This window comes from Symsagittifera roscoffensis, chromosome 3, assembly GCF_963678635.1.
Source record: "Symsagittifera roscoffensis chromosome 3, txSymRosc1.1, whole genome shotgun sequence".
NCBI lineage: Eukaryota > Metazoa > Xenacoelomorpha > Acoela > Convolutidae > Symsagittifera > Symsagittifera roscoffensis.
Window position 1 is genome coordinate 65,269,649 of NC_087064.1, and position 27,712 is coordinate 65,297,360.

At 36.5% G+C, this 27,712-nt stretch overlaps 3 protein-coding genes across 4 annotated transcripts in view; all 3 read right to left on the reverse strand.

The window, feature by feature from the left end:
* Positions 1–715, reverse strand: part of LOC134842257 (uncharacterized) — a 43,517-nt gene extending 42,802 nt beyond the window's left edge. For both annotated transcript variants that reach the window (XR_010162487.1, XM_063858521.1), the window contains exon 1: positions 565–715. Coding sequence is in view for 1 of the 2 variants with exons in the window: in XM_063858521.1 (XP_063714591.1) it covers positions 565–715 (151 nt within the window). In the remaining variant the exon portion in view is untranslated. The remainder of the gene's footprint in view (positions 1–564) is intronic.
* A 7,184-nt stretch (positions 716–7,899) lies between these two features.
* On the reverse strand, positions 7,900–9,809 carry LOC134841999 (netrin-3-like). The gene has a single exon (XM_063858135.1). The coding sequence runs from the start codon at positions 9,791–9,793 to the stop codon at positions 7,964–7,966; it is 1,830 nt and encodes a 609-aa protein (XP_063714205.1). The 5' UTR covers positions 9,794–9,809; the 3' UTR covers positions 7,900–7,963.
* A 765-nt stretch (positions 9,810–10,574) lies between these two features.
* LOC134842000 (uncharacterized) overlaps positions 10,575–27,712 on the reverse strand; it is a 43,712-nt gene continuing 26,574 nt past the window's right edge. Inside the window, exons 6-12 of the mRNA XM_063858137.1 lie at positions 26,677–26,783; positions 26,293–26,384; positions 25,999–26,085; positions 23,034–23,303; positions 22,744–22,832; positions 15,917–16,065; positions 10,575–10,936 (exon numbers count right to left, since the gene is read on the reverse strand). Coding sequence (XP_063714207.1) covers positions 10,575–10,936; positions 15,917–16,065; positions 22,744–22,832; positions 23,034–23,303; positions 25,999–26,085; positions 26,293–26,384; positions 26,677–26,783 — 1,156 coding nt within the window. The remainder of the gene's footprint in view (positions 10,937–15,916; positions 16,066–22,743; positions 22,833–23,033; positions 23,304–25,998; positions 26,086–26,292; positions 26,385–26,676; positions 26,784–27,712) is intronic.

The window sequence follows — 27,712 nt, forward strand, 5'->3', positions numbered from 1 at the left end:
AGATAATTCTTAATCATTTTTAAGCGACCAAGTTCACCGACATTGATTAAATTTCAGACCATTATCCCTCAAGAGAAAGGACTAAAATACGATTTTTTCCTCCTTATAGAGATCCGTGGCTCTACTCAAGATCATGGCCTAAATTAGAAGTATTGGTACTTTTCACTTATTCAGCTCAAAATCTTAAATTTCAAATTATGAGAGCAGAAATTGATTGGTTAAAAAGTGAGGCGACAATTCGTAACAGTAGATTAAGCTGGCACCACTGATTCACGCGCAGTATTCCTCTCGTTCCGGATGAAAGCGCAGCGGAGCAAGCGTATTCTACTTGCCAATGCCTTGTTACGAATTGTCGCCTGTTAGGAATTGTCGCTTGTTACGAATTGTCGCCCTACAGGTTAAAAGTTTAGTTTGACGATTTTTAAACAAAATTTAGTTTGAAATTTAGTTTGAACGAGGCGTGAAACCATTACTGATGCGAAGTTAAGTTATTTGGGGCGGAATAAGTAAAAAGACCCAAATTATTTAGTTAATTTTCTTCAGAATTGTGTCATAAAACGGTACCAAGAAAGATGTGATTGGTGCAAAATTCAGCCAATCGGCAATCTCTGAGAGAAAAGTGGTGCCAAAGGCTGACTGACTTCTGAGACAGAAATTTCTTTTTCATACAGGACCCCGAGCGCCTCCTCTTCTCGAGTAAATTGCACACATTCATGCTATTAGCTAGTGATTCACAAACACAAAAACTCCATCTTGAACATAATATTCTGAAAAGAGATCGATTATGAACAGATTAGAAGCTGTAGCTGAAAAAGAGTCAATGAACGCAAGTAAACAGAAAAAAACGGCCTTAAAGCTCTTCTAAATTCTAAAACAAGTTATGATTGAAACCTTTCTGATTAAATTTGACAAAACTGGATCAATGGCTAAAACTTTTGTTTCGCTGGGAAATTTGACAATAAAATTCAATTTCCGATCATGTTTTTTGTGACCTTTACACTTTCGCTGTTCGATAAAGGTATTCGTCTCCCTTTGAATTTGTAAAGAAAACAAAATTGAACGCGAATAAATTTTAAGACTTTTTTGAAAAACAAACAAACAAAAAACTCACCAAGACCTATATAAGAGTATTCGCAATGTTCATGACTCTTAAAAAACTATTTCGGTCTTGCTGAATTATAAGATCTAACTGATAGAACCTATTATCTCCTAAGCTAGCCAAAGAGTACGCTGAGGGTCCTTTAGTTGGGCTTCGGTGGCTCCTAATACAATTGGTACCAACTTCTGCGTGGAGCTTCACATTGCAAACACATAGCCAACAGACAGTTGGAAAATAGTCAATGAACGGAAGTAAACAGAAAAAAAAACATGAATTTGGAAGAAAAAATGGATGCCCTTCAAGCTCTTATGAAAGTTTTGATTTGCACCTGAAAAAAAAAGACTTTTCCTGAAAAAAAAATGGAAAAACTCATCAACACTTATATCTTATATAAGAGTCTGGACTACGTTCATCACCCTAAAAAAAATGAAAAAAAAAACTTCAAAACTAAATTAAAACAGCTCACTATGGCATTCAGACTGTGAACTCAAAATTCTGCAGCATTTGTAGCCTAGCTGAGTAGACTTCAAATTAACATATTATCTAATAAAACATTAGAGTTCTAAAGAAGCGGTTCGGGCACAAAGTTTAGTAGCCCACTGAGCTTTACACCATTTGCGAAACAACTACAGTGCTGCTATTAATTAACTGGACAAAACGAACGTTGGAAACTTCGATCGAGTTTCTCTCAAATTGAGTTTTGATACGACAAAGAGAAGAGCACAAACTGGCAAAGAATTTCACCAGAATTATTCCGGTGCAATTTATTTTGCCTAAAATTTTAGAGACTTCACCTTTTTAAACATTGTTGAGATGTGTGAGAGGCTTCTTTCTACATAAATCTTGTCAGCAATTAAATTGGTAGTTATAGCGTAATTGTTGATAATTTCAAAAATACCAAAATTAACATTTGTTGGCGTAAAATTTTGGGTCCGTAAAATAAATTGCACCGTTATAACTCTGGTGAAGTTCAAAGCAACTTTTGTTTTCTTCATTTTCTTTTTAATCCTAACCCAATTAACGCGTTTGAAGTTTCCAATGTTTTTCGTTGAGTCGTTAATTTAAATCAGCAATGATGATCTATCAAAATGAAGGAAGATAGTTGTGAAAATAACATGCCCAAGGAATAGAATGCAAACTCAGCATGGAAACAAAATTAACCAAGCGGTAACAAAGCCGAATTTACCTAAGGAGAAACTCTTCTAACCGATTTTTTTTTTAAATTTGAAACTTTAAATTTCTACGTCCGCCTTCCCCTCATAACACTTGCAGGCGCGTTTAAATTTTTCCGAGCATCAAACGACACAAAACAGGATACTCAGCCGTTATGAAAACAAGCTAAAACCTATTAATATCAAAAAACATGAAAATTAAATTTCAACAAACCGAGTGGTAAGAATGCAACCAACTTAAAAAGTGCGAAGGGGAGTGTAAAAATTGTGTTTCACTTGGAGCCAAAATGTTTTTCTCTTAACCGGAAATTAAGTCATTAAGCCGGTAAAAAAGGGATGAAATAACTTGAGACGAAGAAAATTTTAACGAAAAAAAAAACATAACAGAAAAAACATGGTCAAGGCAAGTATCATGATAAAATGCAAGAGTAAATCAAACACTAAAAGCAACAATGAGAAAATTGAGCGCGGCTAAAAGCAAAAAAAAATTATTCAAAGATTTGGCACCTAAGCCGACAAAAGATCAGCAGACAAATAAAATAATTATAATTGGCCGGCAATTTTAATTGAAACAGAATATTTGGTTTGAAAAAAAAGCCCTGGCCAAATTCGAATCCAGGACCTTTTCCGTCCCCGGCGTATTCGTTACCTCCAGGCTAAATGGGCCGTGAACGCTTAAAAGTTTGAATTCAAAATGGTCCAAAATAAAGTGATTCTACACAGCAAGTTAACGAAAAAAAATTTATATTCCAGTTAAATAACGCTTGCGATTTTAGTTTTGCTGTTTTCAAAAAGGGGTACAGACTTCAACTAAGTCAATTTTTTGTAAAACTATAGGGCTTCAAAATTGCGAAAAAGGCATAGTTAACGCGTCACATGTTTCGTGAAAGGGAAAAGACTTCACCTGTCAATATTTTGTTAAATTATAGGGTTTGAAAATTGGGAAAAGGGCATAGTTAACGCGCCACATGTTTCGTGCAAGGGTTAAGACTTCACCTGTGTCAACTTTTTGTTAAATTATGGGGTTTGAAAATTGCGAAAAGGGCATAGTTAACGCGCCACATGTTTCGTGCAAGGGTTAAGACTTCACCTGTGTCAACTTTTTGTTAAATTATGGGGTTTGAAAATTGCGAAAATGGCATAGTTAACGCGCCACATGTTCTATGCAAGGGTTAAGACTTCACTTGTGTCAGTTTTTCGTTTAACTATAGGGCTTGAAAATTGCGAAAAAAAACATAGTTAACGCACCACATGTTTCGTACCATGAACAAAAAAGCGGCGATAAACCCCTGCTCAAAAACAATTCCAAATAGAACTGGGGCAAGCTATTTGACATTTTAGATTCTAAATGCATTACGTTCTAGTTCACATAGCGTTCGGGGGAAGCGGGTGAGTTTTTATTCTATTTTTGAACATTCCCTTTTTTAATAAACAAAAACATTTTTATAGTCATAAAAAGGCTGTCGGAACAGTCAGCGCTTCACCCTGATACGAGCAGTTTAGTGAGCTAGTATTTTGATTAAAGCTACATCGAGCTTCTAGTACATAGTTTCGAGCGCAGGCAACAAAACGAGCGCGCGTTTCCGCAAGATTGCACTAGTTAACTAAAAAAGCATGCTCGAGTTGAAAAAACATTAATGCGTGTATTGAATTGCACCGCTCAACCAGAAGTTAGTTGAAACTTGACTATACGTGGTATGTGCAAAAAGCAAGACTTTTGTCTGAGCAATATTTGGTAGATCTTATACACAACATCATTTCATTTTTCAACCACTGGCTTTAAAAGAGGACGAACTTATTTCTGAAAAATACGCACTAGTTGTGCGCATAGTATGCACTACTCGAAAGTGTCTGCATGCTTTGCCTCGTATCCTTTCACTGGAGAACGGAGAACAGATATTATTAGTTGCATTTTGCACGTGTGAAATATTTAGTACCATCGGACAATGTGAACAGGGGGGGGGGAGGAAAAAGAGCCAAGAGCCCTCTATCTTCATGTTTCCTGAAGGGTCACATCGGCTTGATGTCCGACACCCCCACCCCCCCCCCCCTACCTCGCATCTTTTTTATGGTGTAACGAGGGGGTTTACAATGTTAAACATGAAGACCAAATATGTTTGTCATGGCCTTATTAGTTCGCATGGCAATTTTTGTAAAATTCGGATGATGTGAACAACATTTCACTAGTAAAATTTAGCAGGAGGGCGAAAAAGAGCCGTCACATCTCCTAGCCACCAGAACGGTAGGCTCTTTCTCCTCCTCCTCTTCCCCCCCCCCTTGCCTATCCTTAGAGCCCTAACTTACAGCCGAACCCTGTTCTCAGAACCCTACCCTACATGTAAACTACTTCTGTTGAAGGCCCCAACAAATAAACTAGTACCATTTCCCTCCCTCATGTCTCATTGTACGTTAATAAGAATTACCCCCCACCCCACCTCACAGAAGCATCACATCTATGGTGTAACAAGGGGTTTTACAATGTTATGTAAGAACACCTAAAATGTTTGTCATGGCCAAATTATTCAGCATGCCAATGTTTGTAAAACAATAAAAAATTTGAAAAAAGCCGAAGTTTCGTTTGAATTAACAATTTTTTGCAAATTATTCACTGCATTTGATGCTAAATGTTTTCTCGGTCAAGGAGCAAGGTTAAAACAAACATCAAAAGAATTTACCGTGACTATCAAATCATTTGTTTAAAGTACCCCGAAAATCGAAAATCAACTTTGATGTAGCCACTTGCATATTAGTCTCTTTGGTTTTAAATTCTAGCGAAGTTGCCATTTTTATATCAAAAATACTTTTCTTTCACAACCATTGAATGAATGCTAAGTTCTGTCATTAACCACAAGCGACGCTGAAAATAACTTTCTACTCACGTGAATTTTCTTGAAGAGTTAAAAGCCAATTTAGTAATTAAAGGTTCAATTATCATAACTTGTGAAGAGCCCTTTAGCTGATATTATTTGCACCTGAAGTGTCAGATATTAATCGCTCAATTTGGCCGAGTGCTTAGCTAAAACGTGCAAGAATTTCTCAAATTTACGAAAGGTATTCAATCTTTAGTTTCTGTCTTTTTATACACAAAACTGCATACCAAATCGGTCAATAAAATATACAGTAAATATACGTAAATTATTCCTTAGTAAACTAAAAGTCATTCTCAAAAATGGCTAAAATTCTTATAATTTGAGTGTAAAAACGGTGGACGAAGAAAAAACCTACCGAAATAGTGGAAAAAAAAACAGTTGGACATCCATGAGAGTAAGTTGGATCGTAAAACTACGTATTCAAAAAGCGCTAACAAAAAAAACACTGGATTGGCCGTTCATAATCCTAGATGCATGAATAGTCCGTTAACTGCTTAAATAAAGCTTACAGGCGATTCTCGATACTCACTCTCTAAAAACAAACCGATTTCCCGAGTAGTCGTATATTTCGAATTTCAACGAAAATAAAATGTTCTCGAATGTTGAGATTGAAATATCTGCTTTTTGTTGGTTTTAAGACTAAATTACTACGATGAGTAAAAGTTCATTGATTAAATTTCAAAAAACAGTTCTCCACCTATCTCATTTTACTTCAACTTTAAATTTCAATACATTATAATTACCTAATTATTCAACTCAATTTCCGTCATAAGCGTTACATGCATAAAAACTTATGAATGGAAATTTTTTTAAAAAGTTTTGGGATAACAGCAGAAAAAACCGTTTTTTTTCTAATTTTTCAGAAAAAAAGCCTTCTCCGACCCTTACAGGAGGTGCCCGTTTTGTATCGTTGATTACTTGTTTTCAGATTTGCCAAAATTTCAATCTTTGTTGCCAAAATGAGTTTCAATTGCGCAATTAAGGATATGATAAAGATCTTCTGCGGTATGTTATACAAATTATGCCAACAGCCTAGTAACTAAAGAACACCAGTTCTAAAGACGAATATCAGGGACCAATTGATTATTTCATTTCCGTTAAAAAAACAATATCATGTTAAAAAAGTTTGAGGCACTTGATTTGGATCAAATTCATAATTTATTCATAAGTTTATGCAATGCACTATTTGCACTACTAAATGTAGTACTAAATGAGTACGTACAGTGAGCACTCTGTGTGCCCTTTCGTCTGTCCTTTTCATCAGCTTTCAATTTTTGTATTTATTGTTCCGACCATTTGAAAAATGGGCAAGAACTTCTAGTTTTTTTTCTTTTTGTTCTCCACTCAAAATTAAGTGCCACAAAAATTTATCAGAATGGGTCGAATGATATTTTATAATAAAGCCCTTTCAATCGTGATTCCAACGACATTAAAAAACTCCAAAAACTCCGGTTTGAAATTTTAACATTTTTTGGTCTAATTTCGCACTAATATGATGTGAGCGTGTAACAATATGATGTGAGCGTGTAGGCTTACAATAGCTTATTTAAGCTTACATTAGGCCATAAAAACTTAGAGGTACTAAAACAAACAATTTTTGGAGTTTTTAAGCGCCATTTTTAGCGCCAAAGATTAAAAATTTTAAAAATTTCTGCAACCAACAAATTTTGAAAAAAATTTCAAAACTTTAATTGTTTTTAGTCAATTTTCTTCAAAAACTGTATTCCGATTGGTTTTTTTACTATGACTGTCATATATGCCTAAATTCACTTTTTTCGTTCAGATCTGTTTATCCACCATACAGAAAAAAAACGACAAAAATTTTTTTTTATTATTTTTGTAAGCAGTTGAATAAAGAAATTTTCTTTTTGGTCTGACTGACCACTAAACATCATCATAGGAACTATGGATTAGCCTGTGTTCATTTTTCGCATAATTTCGACCATCTCAAACAAAACTGACAGGTAGTTTGTTGTGGTTTCATATAAAAGCCATTTCGCTCGTGATTCAGATTCGAACAAAATTCAGAGTCGAGAAAAACTGGTCTAGATTTTTCCGCTTTCAGGTTGAATTACACAAAAATACAATTGAAACTGAACTATCTATTCAAATTTTATGCAAATTCAACTTTAGTTTAGCTATTACGACCTCTATTTTTGTACTAAGTTAGCCGTTTTTAATTACTCTCTGCTGTAAAAAAAACAATTTGGCGAAAAAAGGAAAAGTCAAAAATTTCGTCAATTTTTCTCAGATTTTGAATTTCTTTATTTCAATCGTTGAGATCGTAACAATCTTTGCTACTTGCACAGCGACCGGCCATTTTTTGACGCGTTGGAAGGTTTTGTATCGGAATATTCTGAAGTACTGTTTTGTATATGCAAGAATTCAGCATTTCGAATTTTCAAAAAACCATATTTTTCGTAATCTGCTCTTTATTATTGAAAAAGAACTTAAATAACTCCAGTAATCAGCACTTGCAACTAGTTAAACACTAACTTCCAGCATTGTAGTCAAATTTTTCAAAAATAGAATAACTTAAAAACAGCATTCTTCGTTTTTATCGAAATGTATAAAACAGCAAACAAAACTAGAAACCAATTTTCAATCTAGTTCAAAATCTTAAATTGAGGCAGTCACTTTGAAAGTCTTTTTTTAGTTATTGCGACCATCAGTACAACTGCTTTCAGTCATTATTTTCTCTCATATTTAGTACTTCTACTTTTCTCTACTCTTTGGGACTAATTTTAGACAAAATACAAAATTGTGATTCCATTGAAATTGATTGAATTCTTCAAATAGTGGCGAGGAAGTTCGACTTCAGATTACTTGCATTTCTTCCCCTTCAACTTCCTAGTTCTGAATCTTTTCACTTTATTGTCCAGACTGCCCTTCGCTTTCAACACGATATCACTGCCAGTAAGTGGATACACCATGGACTCCTTGCTCATAAGTTTCAGCCAATCACCCGCGAACACGTAATAATTGTGATTCTTGTCGTGGAAGGAGATACATGACGAAACGAGCTCAGTAGGAACACTCACTAGAATCGTAGGCGGTAACCTTTGGCCTCCGAAGGTACTGTACATGTGATCCAGGACATTCAACTCAAACATGTAGCTCCCTCCGTTGCTTGTTTTCTCTGCAATATCCCCGACCGACACTTTGATTACGACATCATACTTGCAAAACGCGTCATACTTCAGCACTTTATTCTTCTCGGACAAACACTCTTGAGGACTGTCTGCAAGCATCCCAGCTTCTGCGGGTTCCGCTGGTTTCCAGATCGGGGGACTGAAGGGTGGGTGGATCTCCTGTTCCGGTTTCGGCCGGTAAGTATTTTTCACACAAGGCATGTCGTTATCGTCCGAGATCCTGTACCCATCTTCGCACGTCGCGCAGTTTCGTCCTCTCACGTTTTGTTTACACATACAATTTCCTGTAATCGGATCGCATCTGTCGATGTAAGAACTTCCAGCGGGGTGACAATCACAGGGTGAGCATGCATCTGGACTGTCAATTGGGGTATTCGGAGTCCTATAGAACCCTTCAGCGCACTGGTGACAGAACCTTCCCTTGGTGTTGTGCTTGCAATTCAAACAGACTCCCCCGCTCACGCCTCCACTGCGGTCGAAAACATCTTGGTCAAAATAGCATTCGTCCGAGTGGCCACTGCACGAGCACTTCTTGCACTCGAAGCCCTCGTTAGGAATTGCTGCACGCCATGGGAGGTCCTGGTAAAACGGGTGACATGATTCACAATCGTTTCCGTATGTATTATGCTGACACTCACATCTTGTTTTAGTTCCATCGCTGTCGCAAAGATTCGCGTGCCCGTTGCATTGACATTGTCCGCCCACTTCCATACTGGCGAGGGAGTAAAACTGGTACGCTTGATCGACTGAAGTTTCAGGTGCGTACCCATTGAACAGAACTCGGAACCCTGTCGCCAGTTTACGACTTTGCAACTCAGAATCGTCATAATTCCTCTGATTGTGCGCCGCGCTGTAGAGTCCCAACAGTTGACTCTGTTGCTTTTGCAGAGGTCCGCATGAAGGTTCATTTCGGATCACATCCGCATCCGGGTCTATACCTTTCGCAGACAGGCAGTTTTCGTTTATGAAGTGTATCGGGTACCACGTAGCTCCGAAGTCACTCGTCTTCAGAATTGTAATATCAGTCGCTGGTTCGTTGCAGAAACGAAGCACTATGTACAAAGCATCCATCAGTTTTCCAAAATCAATTTCAACCATAACAGGCTTTGACTCTCCTGGTTGTGACATCCAGCAAAGTTGGTTTCCGGATCCGAAGTAAGTGGACTTGGTTATATGTTCCACGGGATGCTGGCGGTCGTCGACTACACTTCGGGAATCACAGAGCTCACACTCTGCTTTGTTGTATGGAGGCGTTGGAGAGTCCAGAGCTCCGACTGTATTCACAGAGAAAAATACTGGACATACTTTTTCTTCTTTCAGAGCTGATCCACATGTACTGTTTGCGAATAAACTCGATCGGTAGTTCTGAACGATGTTCGCGAATTCTGGATTGCAAAAAATGGGCTCATTCTTCTCGTTGTAACAAGGCGTGGTTGATTGCACGCTCAATACACACAAAAAAGTTGCAACAATTGCTAAATGAAGCATTTTCGGGATCATTGCAAGACAAGTAATTGGAGAATTAGCAAATTGATTGGTGTTAAGGAATAATAATAAAATTGAGTATTTGAAAGAGGATTTTTGGTTTGAAAAAGAGAAAGTTTATTCTCGACAATTGAGTGGAGGCGGCTTAAAGGTGATTGTCAAAAACATTGACTGCACATGTTTAAAATTAGTTTCAGTCTTCTAGCTTAAGAAAATTGACCAATCAGGTTGCTCTAACCAGGTGTGCCGAGAAAGAGCAACTAAAAACAGTTGACGTCGTTAAACTCAATCTAATCAAGACCATCCGAAACTAATTCCAAACACCTTTACCAGACAAAGTCAGCCCGTTGATTATCGCCTGATAGTAAAATGGGCAATAAACGCTAAACATCAACACTTTAATCCACGTGTTGGAAAAGAGAAAAGAAACCAGAAATTGGCACCTACTTCATTAAACAATTCGCTGGACACTGGTATGAATACTTTAATATAACCAAATCCAACTTCTATCCACTTCAGATGGTCAGCAAACGTCTAAACTCTCAATGACAAAGTATAAACAACCAATAAAACGTATCTAATTCCCTTTAACTTCAGAACTAACATCATTCGATATATATTTCAGTTGAGCAATAATAAGTAAATTTAATTAATCTTTACACTCATAATCATAATTTGTAATCAATTATCGCTCTTTTAATCAATTGAAACAGCGATTAGCAAATAATGGTTAGCAGAGATTAATTCCAGTCAAATACTACTTGACGCGAAAGGTTGCGAGATTAAAATTTGTTCCCTAGCTACGAGGGGCTCCAATTTGAGACGCCTGAATGCGAAATGAGTCCAAGTAATTGATTTTGCTGCCTGGTCCTTGATTCGCTCCCCCTCCCCTCCCAATAGGAGTGTATTCCTCAAGAGCCGTAAGTGACAAAGGATCCCACTGATTGGCACTTTCAAACCCCCGGCTAGTGCCCAAATTCTGCCTCTTCAAGTACGCCAAAAGTGCTTTGTTATCCCGATCCACTTCCCTGTTTTTTGATCCTCTCGAGTTGAAACTGACATTTCTGTTGTTCTGGTTTGAAGAGGAGGCTTTGAGAGATGCCAAATCAAGTCCAGCTAGCCGGCTCAAATCAATGCGCTCGGGGGCAAGTTCTCCCTCTGAAAAGTGAAAATCAATGTTAGCTCAACTAATCACCTTATTTGTGACCCGTTCAACTCGATTAGAGCGGGAATTTTTGCTCAGTTGACATTTCAATGGCTGCAGCTACATTTAATGAGGCAGAAAGGTATAGTACGTGACAAGACGGTTGGATAGAACTAGGAATATGTTCATAACATCTCCAATGAAATTAACCGTGCGACCTGTCATTAATCCCCTAGATAACATCAGGCAATTGAGAAAGACATCTGTAACACAGGCGGATCTAGGAATTTTATACAGGATGTGGGCGGGACGACGAACAATTTTCAAAAAACGTGAACTAATTTTAAAAAAAATGCAAATTTACAAATTTCAAAACAAGCAAATTTCAAAAAAATCAAAAAATGAAATTTGGGCACTTTTTGAAAGTTTCGAAAAATTTTAGAAAGATCGGCCGAAAATGAATTAAGTATTCCAAAGGGGGTGGTGGGGGGGGGGTTCGAAATTTTGAAGATTGTGGACAATTCAGCTCCCTCTAAATTTTCTACGAATCTCCCTGTTCGCTTTCACAGTTGAAGTTAAGGTAACTATATAGCATAGACAAGTTTTCAACATAGCGCCATTCCCAGTCTGAACTCAACGTGACTTATCAAAATAACGTCAAAAAACTATAACATAGCCAACAGACAGTTGGAAAAGAGTAATGAACGCAAGTATGCAGGAAAAGAGTAATGAACGCAAGTAAACATAAAAAAAACACTGACTTAATTGAAAGTTTCGATTTCAAAGAAAAAATAGATGCCCTTTAAGATCTTTGATTTCTAGAACGATTTATGATTGGCATTTTTTGGGATAACATTAACCCAACTTGAGAAAACTGGATCAACACGTAAATTTTTTATTCCGCTGAAAATCTAAAAATTAAACTTCACTTCCGAAACTAGAAGTCGATCACGTTTTTTTGCGCCATTTCCACGTTCGTATTTGGAGAGTACCACTAGGGGCCCAGCTGAAAGCTGGAGAGACCTGTTTGATTATTTTAATATTGTTGTTTTCTTCATCTACATTAGGATTGCTGTCCTCTTGAATTAGGCCTCGGTTTTCGGCCTGTTCATGTTTACCTTCTTCTTTGCCAATATAATATTCTTGACTGTGGGTAAGAATTCGATTAGCCAAAGGAAGAGTGTGATTTGTAGAAGACATGTATGCCAAATACGCGTTATACCATGTAGTTGAAGATGCAGACAGGTCATCAATGTTACGCCAAGGTTTACATGTGCCAAGACAAAACTGCGCTACAATTGAACGTTTTTCTGTGATAGATAGCACATCATCATCGGTGTTGTCATCTGCATCATCGCTCATGATTTTCAAATCGTATAATCGACGACCATGAAGAATAACAACAGAAGCTCTTTTTTTCAGTTGCATGCAATGAGTCGAGAACTGAGGGTGATCTGAAGTGAAACGTACATTGTTTGGCAGTACATGCAGGGTAGATTCATGTAAGAAAAGGCCACTTTCTTTGAGCAACAGAAATGTTAAAAAGTCTATAGGAGTAGTCGTACATTTCTCTGAAGCTGTGGATGAAACTTTTTGATACAAACCAAGAAGGTATAATACGGCCAAAGTGATAGTGAAGACCCGCGACATTGATAGTCTGTCAATTGTGGAACAACACGAGATAAATAAGAATTGGCAGCAAATGAATTGTAACAGTTTTCATTAGACAATTGACTAATTAAATTTTGTCCAAGCATTGCAAATATGACTATAATATGTTGACTATAACTGACATCACAAAAACGTTCTGGAACAAACCGACCTGATTAAAGAGAACTAGCGTAACTCGTGCAACTTCTCGTTGGACTTCTTCGAACCATACAAAAAACTCAACACAAAGCCAATAGCACCAAGCAAAAGCGAGAAAACGTAAGCATAGCGGATTCCATTGTCTAAAAAATACACACAATAAGTATATTGAATCTTTGTTCCAATGCCAAAAAACTTTTAAAAAAACTTTTCCTAAGTGTACAGCTCTTCCCCGAGAGAAATTAAGGACCAGCCGCTTGGGCAGGGGAGTTTCCTACAACCTGGTCTATCGATTAAACCCTTAATTCCAAATCTGGATGGGTAGTTTTTGAGGAAATCGATAATTTCCGAAAAAATAGGCAAAAAAATCAAAAAAGTGACTTTTCCTAAGTCTATAGCTCTTCCCCTAAGCAAATTAGGGACCAGCCATTTGTGCGGGGGAGTTTCCTACAAGCTCGTCTATCGATTAAACCCTTAATTCCAAATCTGGATGGGTAGTTTTTGAGGAAATCGATAATTTCCGAAAAAAAAGGCAAAAAAATCAAAAAAGTGACTTTTCCTAAGTCTATAGCTCTTCCCCTAAGCAAATAAGGGACCAGCCGCTTGTGCATGGGAGTTTCCTACAACCTGGTCTATCGATTAAACCCTTAATCCCAAATCTGGATGGGTAGTTTTTGAAGAAATCGAAAAAGTTTGAAAAAATGGCCTAAAAACCGAAAAATTGACTATTTTTAAGTGTATAGCTCTTCCCCTAGACAAATTAGGGACGAGCCGTTTGTGTAGGGGGTTCCTACAACCTGGTCTATCGATTAAACCCTTAATCCCAAATCTGGACGGGTAGTTTTTGAGGAAATCGGAAAGATTTGAAAAAAGGCCAAAAAAGTCAAAAAAGTGACTTTTCCTAAGTCTATAGCTCTTCCCCTAGGCAAGTTAAGCACCAGCCGCTTATGCGGGGGAGTTTCCTACAACCTGGTCTATCGATTAAACCCTTAATTCCAAATCTGGATGGGTAGTTTTTGAGGAAATCGATAATTTCCGAAAAAATAGGCAAAAAAATCAAAAAAGTGACTTTTCCTAAGTCTATAGCTCTTCTCCTGAGCAAATTAGGGACCAGCCGCTTGTGCATGGGGGGTTCCTACAACCTAGTCTATCGATTAAACCCTTAATCCCAAATCTGGACGGGTAGTTTTTGAGGAAATCGGAAAGATTTGAAAAAAGGCCAAAAAAGTGACTTTTCCTAAGTCTATAGCTCTTCCCCTAGGCAAGTTAAGGACCAGCCGCTTGTGCGGGGGAGTTTCCTACAACCTGGTCTATCGATTAAACCCTTAATTCCAAATCTGGATGGGTAGTTTTTGAGGAAATCGATAATTTCCGAAAAAATAGGCAAAAAAATCAAAAAAGTGACTTTTCCTAAGTCTATAGCTCTTCCCCTAAGCAAATAAGGGACCAGCCGCTTGTGCATGGGAGTTTCCTACAACCTGGTCTATCGATTAAACCCTTAATCCCAAATCTGGACGGGTAGTTTTTGAGGAAATCGAAAATTTCCGAAAAAATGGGCAAAAAGTGAAAAAAGTACCGAGTTGTGAAGCTTTTCTAAGACCGTAGGGGGTGGGGTAGGGTAAAAATTGCCCTAAATTTCATGCAGGCAGGCAGGTGAAACGCTACTGAATCCATTGGTACCACTTTTATGAGAATCTGACGGGTAGTTTTTTGGGAAAGCGAATTTTTCGAAAAAGCGTCTAAAAAAAAAAAAAAAAAAAAAAAAACAGATCTCATCTGAAAAAAAAAACGTTTTCATAATACCTGTTTAATAAATCAAACAGGAATTTACATAACTTTCAGCAGATGAATTTCAATTGATTTCAATAAGTGCATATATACCTAAGTGAATTCATAAATGCATCAACATGTATGAATGCACATCTGTAGTTATTAGAGCATTTTAAGACTAGGGGCCCAGCTGAAAGCTGGAGAGACCTGTTTGATTATTTTAATATTGATTATTTTAAAATTGTTTTAAAATTTCAGGTTTCTCAAGTCGATAGCGCCCTTTCTACGCAAAAAATTGAAAGAGAAGCTTATGCATTCATTGGTAACGCTTTTGTCCAAGCATTGCAAATATGACTATAATATGTTGACTATAACTGACATCACAAAAACGTTCTGGAACAAACCGACCTGATTAAAGAGAACTAGCGTAACTCGTGCAACTTCTCGTTGGACTTCTTCGAACCATACAAAAAAACTCAACACAAAGCCAATAGCACCAAGCAAAAGCGAGAAAACGTAAGCATAGCGGATTCCATTGTCTAAAAAATACACACAATAAGTATATTGAATCTTTGTTCCAATGCCAAAAAACTTTTAAAAAAACTTTTTCTAAGTGTACAGCTCTTCCCCGAGAGAAATTAAGGACCAGCCGCTTGGGCAGGGGAGTTTCCTACAACCTGGTCTATCGATTAAACCCTTAATTCCAAATCTGGATGGGTAGTTTTTGAGGAAATCGATAATTTCCGAAAAAATAGGCAAAAAAATCAAAAAAGTGACTTTTCCTAAGTCTATAGCTCTTCCCCTAAGCAAATTAGGGACCAGCCATTTGTGCGGGGGAGTTTCCTACAAGCTCGTCTATCGATTAAACCCTTAATTCCAAATCTGGATGGGTAGTTTTTGAGGAAATCGATAATTTCCGAAAAAATAGGCAAAAAAATCAAAAAAGTGACTTTTCCTAAGTCTATAGCTCTTCTCCTAAGCAAATTAGGGACCAGCCGCTTGTGCATGGGAGTTTCCTACAACCTGGTCTATCGATTAAACCCTTAATTCCAAATCTGGATGGGTAGTTTTTGAGGAAATCGATAATTTCCGAAAAAATAGGCAAAAAAATCAAAAAAGTGACTTTTCCTAAGTCTATAGCTCTTCCCCTAAGCAAATTAGTGACCAGCCGCTTGTAGTTATTAGACATCTGTAGTTATTATAGCATTTTAAGACTTTTCCTGAAAAAGAAAACAAAAAAAATCACCAAGATCTATATCAGAATCTTCAGAATGTTCACTACTCTTAGAATTACGAAGTTCCCATAAAGTCAAAAAATTCTGCTGACGTCACACTGCAGTTAAAAATCTGAGAGCAAGCATGAAAAATAGAGACAAATTTGATGCTTTCTGTTCCATATAAAAAAAAGAAGTTACCAGTTTGTAGGGTGCTGGTGGCAGAAGTGGTGGCATGAGTGGACTCTCTCTTCACGTGTTTCACTGGGTTGACCTCTGCCAAGTAGGCAAATCTCTTGGAGAACTTGGGCTTCACATTAGAACTCTCCGCCTCTGTCAGGAACTTCAATCTGGACAACAGATTTGAATAGAAATATAAAATATCAAAGAATCAAAAAGCAAACTTGATCGAATAGCAAGAAAAAATTATGACAAAACTTAAAGCCAATCTTAAACTTAAAAACTTAAGTTGTTTTAAACTTAAAAGAAAAGTGACGACAGCAGTTGACTTACATATAAAGTCTGTCATTGGTTAGCTTTCTGAACTACCATAAAAGCAAATATACTACGGAAAAAATTAATTAAAGAGCAACCAAAACTGAAATTAGGTACCTTATGGCTTACATGAGGTGCAACGATGTTAAACCATAATGAAGGAGAAAAATCGTCATCTCCATTGTAAATCAGTCTCAAAAACGAAATCTCTTCGACCGATGTTTCTCGGATGTTTCCAAACTAAATCCGAATTGTGCATGAAAGATATTTAATCTGATGTAACATTTGTGCTCTAGGAGTTACCTGAAATCGCGATAAGAAAAAATGCACGAAGGCCATAGTTCCTTCATACTTGGCACAATTTGTCGGGGAAAATGCCAGAGTATCATTAAAATAATCGGACTTGAACCTAGGACTCGCACGGAACATTAAATGTTCAACTACAATATCAAACCTCAACGCAGAGACGCAGCGAAACTTTGCACCACTTGCGATACTAGAGTGAATGGAATTGATAGAAAAATAGAAAAACTAGAAGGGGACATTTTAAAAAGGCTCCATTTTGGGACAACATTCCAATTCAGAGAGTACGCTAGCCTGCATCTTAACATTTGCAAACACTAAAAATAGCCAGCAGACAGATATAAACATGTCAACGAAATCAAAGAGACCGGAAAAAACGCCTGTTTAAAAAATCGGATTTGATTAACAATCCCCCCCCTATTGCAATAGGGGGGAGATACGTTACAAGGTACCAAATTTGTATATGCTTAACTGTTCAATTCTTTCTTTATAGGGGGGGATTCGCTACAAGGTACCATAGGGGGGGGGAATAGTTAACAAGATCCAAATAATCTAACTTTGGAGTACCAAAGAAAAAATATATCATCATGGTTTCTAATCAAAAAATATTATCACTCATACATGGTTCTAAACTAACACAATCTGCGAAACTCGATCAAAAGATAATTTAGTATTCCACTTTAAACTTCGAAGCAAAAAAGACTTTGAAACTAGAAGTCATTTACGTTTTTCAGCCTTTTGCCCCTTTATTATTTTGAGAGCGAAAAGTCAAATCGAGCAAATTTGAGAGTGAACACCTTTTGAGACTTCGCCCTAAAAAACAAAAAAAAACACGGCCAATATAAGCATCTTCAATTTGTTCATTGACATTTAAAAAACGACTTATAGTGTAAAAACAGCCAACTGACACGTGGAAAAAGTCAATGAACGAAGGAAAACAGAAAAAACACTGACTTGATTTTTGAAAACATTCCAAATTTTGAAGAAAAAAAAATAGCCAATCGAAGATTGGAAAAAATAATGAACGCAAGTAAACATAAAAAAAACACTGAACTTCTTGAAAAAAAAACTTTCAGGTTTTAAAGAAAAAAATAGATGCCATTTAAGCTCTTTGAATTTCTAAAACAATTTATAATTGGCGATTTTCTGATACCTTGAACCCAACTTGAGAAAACTGGATCAATAGGTAAAGTTTTTATTCCGCTGGAAAAATCTTAAAAATAAATTCCACTTTCGAAATTAGAAATCGTTCACGTTTTTTCGCGCCATTTCCAGGTTCATATATTTTTTTAGAGTGCTATTTAGGTCACTTTCAGCAGATGAACTTCAATTGAACTCAAAAAGTGCATTATTCCTAAGTGCATTCATAAATTCAAGCATTCGTAACAATGTACGCTGACAGCACGCCCCTATAAGGTTGAGAATTGCAAGCTCGATTAATTCTTTTTATATGTAGGTTTTTTTTTAAAACGAAATCATAAAAAAACGCCATATCACGATAACCAAAATGATTTGAGCAGTCATATTTGGACGCCAGATTTGAAACTCTTGAGTGCTGCCTGACAGGACCCCACAATAGGAGTGAAAACTTTAATTTAGTTAACAAAATTGGTTAACGAAAAAGACTTTTTCCTGAAAAAAAAACAAACAAAAATCATTAAGACCTATATAAGTCTTCACTACAATAATTACTGTTAAAAATGTAAAAAAAAAATGAATTTACAGAACAATTTATGAATGGCACTTATTGATTATAACAAAGCAATTTGAGAAAACTGGATCAAGGGTAAATTTTGCATTCCGTTTTTCGTGACCATTACACTTTAGACGTTCAATATCGAGTTTGCCTTCCTGTTAACCCTTTGCTGCTTTGACTTCACTAGTTTCAGATACCCTCGGCATTCATAATTCACATGAAACTATATCCTCAATATACATACGAAAAGAATCAAGGATAGCCGGTTGCTGTGCAAGTACCACAGAATGTTCCGACCATACTCATTTCATTTCATTCGCGAGACAGCGCGGAAAAACTTTTGAAAACAATTTTACTATAACAAAACTAAAATTTCATGGCCGAATCACGACTAAAAGGGCTTCAAAACGATCGATATATCACCCAACCGAGTTGGATGATTATTTAGGGCACCTGGTTTTGCGTGGAAAAAAAAACAGAACACAAAGATCATCCCGATTTTCATGGTCGGAACAAAAACCATCGACAGAGCGGCTCAAAACGGCATAGGTCGAGCATTTAAAGTATACTAGCGTTTAACGCACGTCCGGTGCTTCGAAATTTTTCGACAACTCATGAAAAACCGCATATATTGGAAACAACATCTGCAAACTTTTAGTGTACTCTGACTGCACCCAATTACAGGGTTGGTAATTTCGAACTTTTTAATTTTTTTTAAATTCCATTTTAATCGAACTTTTAATTTTTGTAAATTTCATTTTAAAAGCGTCATCTCGAAAACTTAATGGGCCTCTAGTGAAATTTGGAGGCCAGATTTGCAACCACTGAGAGTCCCTGAGAGCACCCTACTATAGGGTTGGGAACTCGAAATTTTGTTTCCCAAAAAAAATATTGAAAAAACGTCTTATCTCGGAAACTAAACGGATTTGAGCATTCATATTAAGAGGCAAGATTTGAGTCGCCTGGGTGTACGCTGACAATAAGGTTCTATCTTCATCAAGCTCGTAGTTTCAAATTTTTTGAATTTCTTTGTGGAGAAGTTCTTTTGAGAAATTTTGAAAAGTCAAAAGACGTCGCATCTCGGAAACTCAAAGCATTTGAGCAGTCGCATGTGGCAATATTTGCAATTCTTTAGAGTACCCTGACAACACCGAACTATAGCGTTGGGAATTTCAAATTTCGAAAAATAATTAATTAAAACTTTCTGAAAATTTTGAAAAAATCAAAAAAAACGTCATATCTCAAAAAAGACAAAGCTTTGAGGAGTCATATTTGGAGGCAAGATTCGCACTCTTTGAGAGTACTCTGACAGAACCCAACTACAGGGTTGGGAATTTCAAATTTTGCGAAAATAAATTAATATAAGTTTTCTGAAATTTTTTTGAAAAAATCACAAAAAACGTCATACCTCGACAACTACAAGGATTTGAACAGTCATATTTGGAGCCAATATTTGTAACTCCTTAGAGTACTCTGACAGCACCCAACTACAAGGTTGGGAAACTCAAACTCTGAGAAACATTAATTGAAACTTTCTGAAAATTTTGAAAAAATCACAAAAAACATCATATCTCGAAAACTACAAGGATTTGAGCAGTCATATTTGGAGGCAAGATTCGCAATCATTGATAGTACTCTGACAGTGCCCAACTACAGGGTTGAGAAATTCAGATTTTTAAAAAATAAAAATAATTTGAACTTTCTGAAAATTATTGAAAAAATCACAAAAATCGTCTTATCTCGTTAACTAAAATGATTCGGGCATTCAAAAATGGAGGCCAAATTCGCAACCCTTAATTCGATATTGGGCTGTTTAATTTAAACTCGGTAAAATAACCACTAAAATCAAATTGGAAAATTGAAAAAAAATTCTAAACCATTGCAATATACGATATAGCTTAAACATGCAAAATAATACGTTGAAAAAGCTTGCATGGCAAGATAGTGATGCCCGCATTTAAATATATAATAGATTCACAGTTCAAATCTACAAAAAATAAAGTGACAAGATTACTCAGTGGATCGAACATCCAATATATAAAAGACTTAGTGCGTGAAAAGAATCGGCGTGTTTTTAGCCAAACTCCTGTCGAGCGAAAAAGGAACGTTCTTTGTCCGACGCTCAATGATCAAATGGTCATTAGGGAAGTATTTATACGAAAAACTATTCACTGGGCAACCATAACTGAAAACACTTTGTTTTCTAACAGCCAAGAAGAAAACCAACAGACAAAAACAATAAAGTTAAACATCGTTCAAAAAAGACGTCAAGCAATAAAATGATATTCAAACCACCCGCGTCTCGAGTTTTAACCATTCGTCGAAACGGCTAAGCCAACTTTCCTAGCTGCTTCTAATAAGACATACCAAGACAATTTAATAAAGCGGATAAAACAATCAAGCATTTTGCCTAAGTTTAGCTTCGCAAAAATGTAAACCAAAAATTTACGCATCGATTTGCTACAGCAAACTCATCGCAAATGTAACACAGAGGTGAAGCAAAGCTTCGCACCACTTGCGATACAGCAAAAAATAGCATGACAAACTAGCAGACAAATTTTGAGACGAAAACTCCGAAGTCGATATTATTTCTGATGAAAAAGTCGAGGGACGCTAGATCTACCAAAATTTTCATACCTGTGTCTTAAATGAAGATCACCTTTAAAAAAAACTTTCCAAAGTAAATTGAAATTTCAATTTGCATCGAAACAAAATGGGAAGCGGTGACAAAGCCGACAATTTTTGAGCAGACACACTTTGGCCCAAAAAAATGTTTTCATAAAAACTTATAAACTTTTAAAACATATCAAAACACCCCTCAAAAGACACGCATAGTTAACTTGTTAGTAATAGTAAAATTATACCGAACCTAAGTTGGTAGATTGTAAGCCAACACTAAAAAAATAGTGAATGAAAAGGGTTTCGAAATGCTCAAAAATTGTTGACGAAAGTGCAGATTTGAGAAAATGATTCAGCGATTTTGTTGTACAAGTTGTTTACAAGAAAAATTCAGTGTTTCGAAGTGACAAGGCTTGCTTATTGCCAGCATAATTATCACATGCGTATCAATTCCGTGTTAATCTACAGAGTAACAAACACAAAAAAAATCAAATTTTTGTTTTCTTAAAAGGTATGCAAGGGTATGTACCAAAACTTTTCAAAAAACTTAAAGTCAACTACTTTCCCCATTAAGACTAGAGAATTCTCATTTAGAAACTTAGAAGAAAAATGAATCATCGAACAGAAAAAAAAACATAGCCGACTGACAGCTGGAAAAGAGGATGAACGCAAGGAAAAAAAAACTTCTGATTTTCGAAGAAAAAAATCAATGTCCTTACAGCTCTTGGAATTAGGAAAACAGTTTAAGATGGACACAACTTTTTTAAAACGAACCCAATGAGAAAACTGGATCAATAGGTATAACTTTTATTTCGCTGGGAAATCTGATAATTAATTTCCATTTTCGAAAATAGATGTCGATCATGTTTTTCGTGACCTTTACACTTTTGCTGTTAGATAGTGGAGTTTGCCTTTATTTTAACTAAAGAAGTGAAGTGAACTGAAAAAGAAATCAAAAGTAAAACCGCGAAAAATCAGAATTGAGCGTGAACAATTTTTAATAGAACTTTTTCCTGAAAAAAAATCACCAACACATATAGAAGAACACATCTAAAAGAACTAATCCGACACAAATGAAAAAAACAAGGTCCCAGCCGGATTTGAACGACGAGCCTTTGTCGTCTCAAGCAGGTGTGCCATCTCTGCGCCAGATGGTTGATTGATTTTGAATTCATTATGAAGCAAGTTAAAACACGTGTAAAATTTAGTGCAAAAGCGTGAGAACAAAGTTATTCACGGGAAAAAATCTTGTAGCCCGTTGCAACACCCTAGCTATTTGCAAGGTAACAAGAAATTCCGGCCAAAAAAGACGTTTTTAGGCACTTTTTGCATAATTTTGACCAAAAAAAAATCGCGTTTATTCGGCGCGCGCTCCCCCCTCAAAAATTGGTGAATGTTGGCGCCAAAGGCACCTTTAGAAAATTTTTAGGGTACCACGCTAAAAATAGAGATCTCAAAATAGTACAAAGAAGGGACCCTTTGGGTCGGCAGGGGCTCGAATCCTTGAGGAAGGGGGGCGTCCGCAACCCCCTCCTAAATCCGCTAAATGAAAAATAAAAGGTCCCAGCCGGATTTGAACGACAGGCCTTTGTCGTCTCAAGCAGGTGTGCTACCTCTGCGCCAGATGGTTGATTGATTTTGAATTTATTATGAAACACTTCAAAACACGTGTAAAATTTAGTGCAAAATCGTGAGAACAAAGTTCTTCAAGGGAAAAAATCTTGCACCCCGTTGCAAAACCCTAGCTTATTGCAAGGGTAACAAGAAAATCTATCATAACTAAGAGCTTACAACGTTCATTCACAGTATCTAACTGAAATACCCTTTTGAAGAAGTTTCGAGACACAATTTTTCAGTCAGACTTTTTGTCTTTAATGAACGATACGTGGTATGTTCATTTGTATAAACTGCTCACTTAGAGGCTCCTAATTTCTTTGCAATGGCATCAGCATGTGGATCCGGCTTCAATGGCAGCACTCGTTTGCTATCAATGGGCTCTTCATCCTAAAAACAATCAAATAATCTATTCTCTGAAGATATAATAACAGCACTCATGCATCTCTTTTTCATTGTACATCAAGTCCCAGTTATATAATCTAATCAACAACTGTTCTAAAAACTAAACATGGATTTAAAATCACCGTGTTCTGGAAAACACATAGCTATTCGCAATTTCTAGCAAAAAAAAAACTTGATTGAACTAACGGCGTGAGCCTCATAGTGCTTCACAATCTCGTCCAGTTCTCGCAGTATCTCAATGTAAGGTATATAGTCAACCGGCTCAGTGTCTTCCAAACTGACAGCCAGTGACTTCTGGTGTGCGTCGTTGTTATGAGTCAGCAGCTTAGTTCGATCCTCGTTGGCTTCCGAAATTAGTTTGCACATGGACGCATTTTTAGTCTTAGTCTCGTACATTTGAGCACTTCTTTCCAAATTTGGTAGGGATGGATCAACAGCAGTGACAGCATGCTTTTTCTACAAAAAAATACCACAATACAATGATAAGCTGGAAATAATTTTGAATTCATCAATAATCTTCGAATAAAGTGACAATTGTTCGAAAGCCGCAATTCGAGGTACTTTGAAAACTGACGATACGAAACATCTGCTAATTCGGACCAGATGACAATAAAGACGTCTCTACTCTAGTTCGGAATTTAAAATCAACATGCCAAATTCATTTTGCACTATTCCGCAAAGAATGCGAGTTGTTGCATTCCATTTTAATTTAAAATTTAAAGCTGCGAAAACGACGACTGACGATCAGTACAGTATTGCACTTTTTTCTCGGTTCTGCTGCAACAAAATAAGAAATTTTACATTAAATCTGCAATTTTGAACGTCTGTGCAATCTATTTCTCCAGAAGCCGGAAGTCGAAACCTTACGTACAAACTTTTGACAAAAACTACGATAGTAAACTGTCGCAAACTTAATGGATACTGCTTTCATTGAGCAAAAATTACTTGGACGTACCAAACGATTAAATCTATGAACTAAGAATCAAATTGAACAAGGATAGCAAGTTGCTGTGCAAGTAAAGTAGCAAGCAAGTAAGTAAAGTATGTTCTGACCACATTCATAAAAAAACTACGTATAAGTTTTTTCTTTTTTTCTTCTTTCATTAGTTTCCATTTTGTGCCCAATGAGATGAAAAAACTTAACAAACGCGTATAAAGTTAGAAAACTAGACATAATCGTACACATTTGTCTAAAACAATATGCAAAAAACTTTTAAAAAAATCAAGTAAACTTTTTGGCCTAAGAAACAAGCGCTGAATGAAGATTCACAAAAAAGGTTTTATTTTTTAAATAATATCAAGTTTTCTTAGCCTAAACGACCAATTTTCAAAGAAAAAACGTTACTCGATCGCGTTGTCCCCTCAATTTAGATTAAGAGTTGAAAGTTTCCAACCAGTTCTTAATGAAACTTAATAAACAATTTTTCAAAAAAAAACTTTGATGCTTGAATCACGACTGAAGGGCTTTAGTATGATATATCACTCGACCAAACCTGATGACTGATTGTGGTACCTAACTTTGCGTGGAAAACGATGAAAAATACTGAAAACAAGGTTCCTCCCCATTTGTAATGGTCCGATGACAACGTTAAACTAAAAAATGATTGCAGAGACATTGCGACTGTGAACAGTCAAGTTAATTATGCATATTACGCAGCTCGCTTTTTTAACAGATGGAATCTGAGTTTTGCAATTCATGTGATACAACACAAACATTGCTCTGCAAGATAGCGGAGAGATAAGACGTAACCCACTGAATCAAAAGTACATATTTTATAAGAAGACGAACTTCAGCTACAAAATTTTCAAACGATTGTCTCGAATGATCTTGACTGACAGGCAATTATGCCAAGAAACACAATGCCAAAGTTAAATAGGAATTCAGAAAATTTGCCTATCGAGTATTAGGCCCACAACACTTGGGTAGACATCGTTGAGCCAAAAAAAAAAGTTGAAAAAAAACTCGATACTAAAAGTTTTGTCTCATCTCTCCTGAAACACACAAAAACATAAAATCTAGTTTGTTTTGGTCGTTACAACGGGCAAAAAAAAGATGAATAACCGATGAAAGACAAGCCGAAGTTTCCAAGTGACATTTCAGTAAGAAATTATGAAAAATCAAATTTGAATTAAATTCAAAACATAGAACGTCTTTTAATTACATGTGTATATCAGATGAAAAACCGATGCTTTGGAAACTAAGCCGACAAAAAATACAGAAAAAAGCCAGATGGTCCACAATTCAAGTATTCCCGGAAAAATTATATTTTGAATCATATCAGAAAAGGTCAGGTCGACACTTTTTCGAGCATCCTTGAAGACAACCGTATGTTTTTATTTCTGATTTTTTTGTTTTGAAGTTTTTTGTTGAATCATTATTAGATTTAAATCACGTTTTCTTTCTTTAGTGCTACATGGCTCCCATGTATGGTCCCCTTCCCTTACTAGTTTAAAGAAACTAGAAAAATTCCCGCCGAAAGTAGTTCGTTGGATTTCTAACAAACAAGACTATGCTTCAGCCTTGAGAAACCTTCGATTAGCGCCGATCAGATTCCAGGTAATTAAAGCTGACATGGTCCTTCGTTAGAAGCGAGATCATCAACAATCGGATTTTTCAACATTCCATGCACTAAGACGTTCAGTTCCGATAGCAACTACAATGTGAGGGCTACAAAATGTGCAAAAGAGCTTATGTATCAGCACAAAATCAGATTTGACGTGTTTTTGCATAAGCTGAAATCGGATCTGAACAATTTTCTATTTGCTAAACTTTCAACATTTAACAGACTTTTTGTGTTCGTATTTTGTCAAATGCTTTTGTAAAAATTGCTGCTCTTAAATTTCTGTCCACCGTTTTTTATGTTCTTTCATTTCTGTTTCTACAAATTGGAATTAAGTCTTTTTTTCTTCTTCTTCTTCTAAGTCCCTATTTAATTGTCTCTAACCATATTCCTTGTTTCAAATAAACTTTTAAATTAAACTAATGGAAATTTAACAAGAGGTTTGAACTAACTATTTATAATAGCAGCAAGCACATCAGTAGTTGCAATTACAACAAGCAGCACGGGAAAAGAAGCCTAGTTCCCGATTGCAAGACACCAGTTTCCAATTCTTAGCTCTGTTACTCAAAATTTGAACGCAAAGAACTTACATGATGACGTTGAGAGTATGGCTTGAACAGATGTAGCGGTTGCTTCTCTTCTCTTTTGGATTCTTCCACGTACGCTTCAAACGCTTTCTGAAAGAACAATTGGACTCTTAATCACTTCCACAAGCCCCCCCCCCCCCTCAATCAATCGAAATTTGAATTTTAATTTTAAAAAACAATTTTAACGTTGCAACAAAATTTGCATGGTGAACGACACAAGTAACCTCGAAGCAGGCTACGGTTTGCTTATTCGGAAATAGTTTTGAAGAGCAGACAACAATAGTTTGTTTGACTTACAGCAGTTTCGTGTGAGATGACCCTGTTGCCTAGATTCTCCACTCCCTTGTTGGACTCTGTCCTCATCTTCCGCCACATCTGTCGACCGCCCACTGAGAAAAAACAGAACAAAAATAGGGTTATAATTGTAGCGGATGTAGGATTCATCTCAACTCTTAAGTGAAACTAAAATTTGAACTGTCTAGAAGACCGGGTTCGCTTTACACGTGGGATTTTTAAGCGGTAACACGTGAAAAACATTTTGCAATTATACTAAAATAATTATTCTTGTCTTTATTTTCCGCTCGCAAGGGTCTTATCTAACATAAAAAATCACTTGATCTCGCTAAAAAACTATCCAAATTCAAAAAATAATTCGAATTATGACAACTTAACACTACTCACTGCGATCGGCCGCCGCCTTCTTCAAGTCCACTCTGGGCTTGTCCTTCATCCTGATGGCAGGTGCGTGTGGGTTGATGTAGTAGTTGGCCAGAAAGGGACCAAATGTCCTGTAACACAAGATGATAGTTGAAAACATATCAGTAACACAACGATGTTAGACAGGCGGATTGAGAGGAGAGAGGGGAGTTCGTAGGTAAAATATCATAACATCCATTTTTGGCCATCTTATCCTAAATTTTTCTTAAAGAGCATTAGTTGACCACAACACGGTAAAAAGCTAACACTTAGGGAGACTACAAAAAACTGCAATTTTTGCGTTTCATTTAATTTTTTTTGAAATGGCATCCAATCCCCCTTGTGGAAACTCTAGATCCACCCATGCAACTCCATTTTTCCAACTTTCGACTACAATTCTCAATAACTTTCATTTCTTGAATAAATACTACAATAAATTTGTCAACATTATCAATCAATCGAAGGGGCGGAGAAAATACAACATTCTTGAATGCTAAAACCACTCGTTTTATATAAATTTGTTATAACTGACAGTGTTTTCCCCTTTTAAGATATCTCAATGAAACTCATGTATAATCTATGATGTACGCATAGACAACCCTTTCTTCACCACTTTACTTTATGTTAAGTATGGGATGGCACTGGAAGAATTAAATCATTCATTCAAAGTATCTAAAGTTACTTACAAATTATTCGCAGTAAGGGCAAACTTGCTCTTTAATTGGTCAAAAAATACTTATAATCTAACTGCGATAACAATGTGTTAACCGTAAAGAGTATTGCTAAAACTATTGTCTTAATTAGAGTTGCAAAAAAATGGACACAGACGGAATTGATCGAACACAGCAGCTGAACTACTCCAGGGCATTTTTGCATGCAATAGATTTTATTTTACAGCAGGAGCAGATTAAGGGGGGGGGGCTGCGGGCGTCCACCTACAAGGAGTCGCACCCTCATCAACCAAAGGGTCCCCCTTTGGTATTATTTTATGACATCCATTTTGGGCCAAACAACCCTAAAA

Coding starts and splice junctions, on each gene's coding strand:
- LOC134841999 (XM_063858135.1), bottom strand. CDS start 9,793: ATGATCCCGAAAATGCTTCATTTAGCAATTGTTGCAACTTTTTTGTGT.